Raw genomic sequence first — 6,423 nt, 5'->3', positions numbered from 1 at the left:
ACTTAGGGTCTTTCGGCCATTGATGTTGCATGAAACCATCTCGGTTTGTATTACTATACAAGCACCAAGGACGCATCGACTCGGCATATTTGTGGAAATTTGGAAAATTGTTTGCCGTTTGAGTTTAATTGTTCTGTGATGTAACCCGTAGACAGTACGGGTTTGACAGTCAACTTATTGACATGACATCACGGCTAATCTGAATAAGAAGAAAATTTCGACTTTTAATCGCAAATTTACCGACTTTATAATTCTGAAATCGAAAAAAAAAGACATCACATTTACTTTATAGGGTATCAAGGGATAGATTAGCATCGAGCTGGTCTGAGAATTTGGGTTCCCCTTTAAACAACATTTAAATCACAAATAACCTTTATAATGAAACCATGAGAATGTTGTTATGGCTAAACTGGAAAAAAATTAAAAACCTGTTTTTGTGCATTTTTGTTGCTTGTTAAACTTCACAGCCTCTGTGACATCATGACTGACACCAAGAGGGCATTACTTTCATTTTAACCAGTCTTCAAGTCCAAAAACAAGCATCATATACATGAGATTATTTTATACAACATAAGAAGGTGTTTTAAATGACGTACAACCGCAAATAAAATATTATTTTCCTCTCTATGTGAAAAAATTATTGTGGGGGCACATGTTGCATTCGGTCTTGTGATCTCCATAAAGGCTACAGAAAAATGACTGTAGAAAAGAAAGACCCTTGAAGACCTGCTGTTTTTGCCCGTCAAAGTATTGACCCTAAAGAATCTATGTGATTCAGAGACATCCTGACCCTTACCAGAATATCTCCTCCTTTTGTTTTATATTGTTTAAGTATACAATTCAATGAACTAAAATAAAAGTTTCAAAGGCTATAAAAAACAACATTTATTCAGAGGTTTACCACTGTCTTTGACACCACCTTATGACCCCATGCACGTGAAGCACAAGCAGTGGTTAAGCAATTGGTTCACTTCTGTCTGTCCATCCATCCACAAACGGCAGTTTATGATTGAGGAACAACTTCAAGTCAATGGAATGTTATATTTTGAACACGAATAGGCACATGAATCGGGAAACGAACCTGGAGGTTTGGCAGTACTTTGCTCTGAAAGTTGTCCTGATCGTCTGAAAATGCACAGAGAGGAGTGAGATAATTTTTTTTCGTCTGCCTGTCTATCAGTCAAACAAAATTGAAAATCATTCCAAATTCCAAACAGGAAACTTCATAACAGACACAGAGAACAGGCATACATCAAGAACTAATGTCACGTGTTCGATCAAGGTGGTGTAACAGCCATCAACGTAAAAGTAAACGATAAACTTCCACAATTAATTTATTCAAACGACTTTTACAATATTTATTATATTTCAATGTAATCATACGATTAAACACCGGAGAACACAAATACCTTCGGAACGCTTCAAAAACCCTCCGGTTTTGCAGCGCTTGAACATGTTAAATAAGGTGCTGTATAAGACTGCTTCAACAATGCTAAACTTCAGGTTTTTTTTTTAATTGGTTTTTTCAAATCATTACTTAATTTCAACCAACTTATATAATTGAACACTGCATGAGGTAAACTCTTCTATGAACCCTCGAGTTCAACGCGTTGAATTAGTTATTTGTGCCTGTTGTTTGTGTCCTTCATGATGTCCCCAAAAATTCCTGTTTGGAATGATTTTGAATTTTGTTTGACTGCCAGACTGACTGAAGCAAGTGCTTCAGTGCACGTGTGCATGTGCGCTCGGGATGAGACTGTACAATTTGCCAAATTCAGAGCCAATGAACTGCTAAAATGTTGGTTTGTGTTCCGATTCCTATTTTATAGTGTTAAAAACACAAGATTCAATTGGAATTAAGTAGTTCCTCGATCATAGAAATAGACAAATCGACAGACAGAGTGAACCAATTGCTTAACCCCAATTTATGCTATGCACTCGGGGTAATTAATATGAATACATCAACATCAATGTTTAGTAACTTAAATGCAGGATGAGGGCATTGGGCCAATCACGCCTGTGCCATCGTGTCAATATCTAAGTAGACCCCTAATCCCACGATTTTCAGATACCTAAACAATTCAATTTTAAAACTATCCACTGGTTAAAGTCACTCACCTTGTAATGAGGCCAATCCAAGCATTCACCACCCTGATTGAAAGAACCTCCGTTACTACCGTCATAACTGTCCTCTTCTTTTTAGCTTAAATTTTGGCCCCTTGTACTGTCAGTGTCCATTCAGCTGAAAAATTGTTCTGCACTTATTTTGTGTATACCCTTCATTATCTTAAACATCTTGATCAGACCCCCTCGCAATCGCTTCCTCTCTCATGTAAAAGGTCCTGTCTCTTTCAGCCACTGTTAATAGCTTAGTCCTTCCTCAGATGTGAACAAAACTGTACACAATATTCCAGATGAGGCCTCACTAAATTCCTATCCAGAGTTACCACTACCTATTTTGATTTATATATATATATATATATATATATATATATATATATATATATATATATATATATATATATATATATATATATATATATATATATATATATAATCCCTGTGTCGTAAGAGGCGACCAGGGTTGCGTCAGGAAGGGTATCCGGCGTAAAACATGTGCCAAATCACTATGCGGATCATAATGGATGATCCGCTGTGGCGACCCCTAACGGGAGCAGCCGAAAGAAGAAGAAGAAGAAGAAGAGATTATATATATATATATATATCTGTAGATTTCTGCCCGTTCGGCGTGCAGACGACTGCCTTCAGCCCGATTGCGACCGCGCGGCCACTGAACGAGCAATCCAGTCGTAGCTTCCGGATCAACGCCGAAACCCAGCTACGGGTGTTGTTAACCACACCATAAACCAGCAAACTCCTCTGTCCACACACTACAGGGTTAATCGCCGAATTGTCCATATACCTAACTATTCGCTTGGACAGAAATGCCGGGAGTTTATACCTCAACGGGACCTGCACGAAAACGAGCTGCTTAAGCAGCTCGTTCCGTATGCGATTGCCGAGCGGTTATATATTGCCAAGCCCCGTCGGACCAGATTACGTTTTATCGGCTTATAAACAGCCAGCTAACATTCCAAACGCTCCATGGCAGTCAATGTGAGGAAGGGACGCAACGAGCAGGTGACATTTAACAATGGGGACATTTATTTCCATACAGGCATGCAATGAATGGGGGGATGGGGAAAAAGACAAGAGCAAACACCTACAGCCGAGTTCTATTATGAAATGTAAAGCAAATACAACACAGGCACTTAACAGTTTCCTACTTATTAGACGGGCCCACAAACACACGCACGCACACACACACACCCAAGAAATGGTGGCTGATGCCTTTAATAAGGACTTCAACTCGGAGGAACAGATGAGCTGAAACCCAGAACCGATCTCGAACCTCTCCACCTTGTGTGGTCTTCAAGCTGCTCGAACCCGGGCTCCAGCGAGAGCGAGCTGAATCCAATCGCCGTGAGCCGCGATCCTTCCCGAGCTCCAGCGAATCCTCTCGCGCTTCTGAACATGTGCTGGTCAGACGAGGCGCCGGTCCTTCCCGTCGATGTGTCACTTCCCTGAAGAACCACCTCCAAGATGAGGCCAAGGAGTCGCACCAAGCCAGGAACCAAGCGGAGAACAAAGAGCTCCACGAACCAAGAAGAGCCAGCTGAACGAGGAAGTAGAGTGCAAAACACGCGCGACTCTCGCAACTGGCGCTCCTCCTCGATGAACAACAACCGACAAGCTCGAGCCGAACAACCAGCTCAACTCTCTTCAACTAGTGGTCTTCCTGTGCCCCCGAGCAAGGGGGTCTCCTACCCCTTGCCCAGGGAATCCTGTATAATTGAAGTGGCAAGGCTTGCTTTTCTTTCTTTTGTTTCTCTCTCTGTGCACCAGCGTGGCAATTCACAACCTGCGCTCTTTTCCCGTGACGTCGCGGCAGCTGTTCGCGCTTCGCGCACCTCGTCCCTTCTCGGACGGTATCATCCGGCAGGGATTCCCTTCTGCCGGATTCCAACCATGCAGCCACGACGTCACCCTGCGCATCCCAAGCAAGCCTCACGTTTCGAGCACATGTGCTCTGCTCATCCGTAACCCATGCCGCGGAATCCCCGATGACGTCACTCACACCCCAAAACCGTGCGATTTCTCGGCAAGCCGGGGCACGTGTAACGCATCAGGGAAGCCGCTTTGCGCGCTCTGCGAACAGAACGTGCGGCGCAGGCCACATGGAGCTTTACATACACACTCACCTGGAGAACCCGTCCGATCCAAATTCATATTTCCAGCCGAGCTTCGGTCCGTCCGCGGGATTGGCTTACATCCACCACGCGAGTTTCTGGACCGGATTTCACTCGTGCAGGCGCGCACGCGGAAGCCTCGTGCGAAGCACAGTACGGACCCCGTGCACGCTGCTGTGTGAATCTGGCACAGTCACCAAAACAGCAACGGTCGCAACACGGCACTTGTCCCTCGTCTGGCACCGTCTTCGTCGCCAGTTCACGCACGCACTCCCACGTGCCATGACGCTTACACACCTTACCATGACACTCGGACACGCGGTTGCGTGTTCCCGCATACCGACCGCAATCTCCGTCATTCCATGACCTCACACATGCGGTTCCTCTCACACTATGCGCACTTTTCAACACGCATTTCGCCACACTCGTAATCCCACACACCGCAACAATCACGCTGGGAATTTGCGCCTCCACAAGCGCTCCCGGGGCCTCCATACCCCCCAAGCTCCGCATGTACCCGTTCACAGCACTCGCCCCCCCCGAACTCGCAAAGCTCGACCGGACCGACCTGGTCGTGATCCGCTTCAAGGGAGCATAGCGTCTCCCTCCATTCCTGAAGGATGCTATCCTGCTGCTCGCACCGGGTCACGGGACATTCCCCAAGCTCACTCCTATTGTCCCCTATTACTCCCACGTGTGTGTGCTCACGTGTAAACTCCCACGTGTAAACAATGGAAGGTGAGCTATCGATGGAACATGCACTTATCGACATAACTGAGCTAAAGGAACCTGAATGATGAGTGCGATTGATTTCCAAATTTGTAACAATATATATAAATATATAAATATATATATATATATATAAATATATATATATATAAATATATATATATAAATAAATATATATATATATATAGTTGCAGCTGGGGGGGGTCAGATGAGAAGACCACGGGGGGGGGGGGAGGGAGCTATCTCGGGGTAGCACACGGATAACTCCATGAGGATGTTTGGAGGTCGCGAACCAACCGTGATGTGTGTAAGCAGGATAGGAAGAGATGTGTGATGCGACAGCAAAACAAGCAACTTACTCAAGCAGATATAGAGCAGACCTCTCCCGATATAATTCTTCTGCAATCTTAACTTAAGCGAGGACAGGTGCCATAACACACACACACACACACACACACACACACACACACACACACACACACACACACACACACACACACACACACACACACACACACCGATGAAGAAGAGTTAATGAGAATAAAAAGGAGAAGAGATGAGGCTAAAGGTCTCGCAATACCTTGCACGATTGACTGACCGTGCCACCCAGTATGTTTTGAGGGGATGCTCCGCTGAACGATCCCTCCTTAATAATGGACACGTCGTCTCCTGCTTGGCTATAGTGCGGCAAAGCGTCCGCGCCGATCCAGAGAATGGGCGCGACCGTCAGGCGTGAGGGAGGGACTTTAGGTGGGCCAGCAGAGAGTGGGTGGAAGAGGCGGAATCAAGAGCGAATGGGCGGAGGAGCAGCAGCAAACGGAGTCAGGCGGGTGGGCGGAGCCAGCGACAAGTGTGTGAAGAGGAAGGTGGTGTGAAGCAGGCACACGCTGAGAGCGATTCAAAGTCAGGCAAGGAAGATGAGGATGACCACGACTCTCTGGACGGCTTCGCGATCCGTCATTTATAGGCCCTGCGGTGCAGGGCAGGGCGCCACCCCGAAGCGATGCGTCGTTACCTGAATCAGGTGCTCCCATTGGGCCTCAGCCACCACACGACCCAGCCGTCGTGGCTGGAAGTTGCTTCACTGGTGCATCCGGCAATAACTCGCAGAGCCGTGGAATCGTCTCGCTCCGAACCCCGCGATGAGAATTGCCCTGCACCGAACTCCCGGACTGTGCTCCGGCCACTCGCTGAGGGCCGCGCCGGTCCCGCATGCCCGCTCGGGCACCCCCAGCGTGCTGCGGTTGGCACCGATCAATGTGCTTGCTTCGTCCGTACGCCATGCGGCCCGGGTAATCCGGGCCATTCAGCATGCCTCAACTTGGTGGCAGCTGCGTCCACGCAGAGGTGCGAGAAGATGTCTGCCATCCACGGGAGATATTGGTGGCCGTGGTGGTGAGTGAAGAATCGACGGTAAGACGCTGTCGTGAAACAACGCGCAGAC

General features: G+C 46.9%; 1 protein-coding gene across 1 annotated transcript in view; it reads right to left on the bottom strand.

Moving 5' to 3' along the window:
- Window positions 1-1,007: 1,007 nt before the first annotated feature.
- LOC147024241 (solute carrier family 35 member E2A-like) overlaps window positions 1,008-6,423 on the bottom strand; it is a 145,808-nt gene continuing 140,392 nt past the window's right edge. The window contains exon 9 of the mRNA XM_085883963.1: window positions 1,008-1,125. Coding sequence (XP_085740089.1) covers window positions 1,023-1,125 — 103 coding nt within the window. The 3' untranslated portion in view covers window positions 1,008-1,022. The remainder of the gene's footprint in view (window positions 1,126-6,423) is intronic.

Source organism: Eptatretus burgeri, chromosome 6 (assembly GCF_056783735.1).
Source record: "Eptatretus burgeri isolate ZD-2024b chromosome 6, Ebu_testis_v1, whole genome shotgun sequence".
Lineage (NCBI taxonomy): Eukaryota > Metazoa > Chordata > Myxini > Myxiniformes > Myxinidae > Eptatretus > Eptatretus burgeri.
The sequence above is the reverse complement of the archived record's forward strand: the minus strand, read 5'-3'. Positions and strand labels throughout refer to the sequence as shown.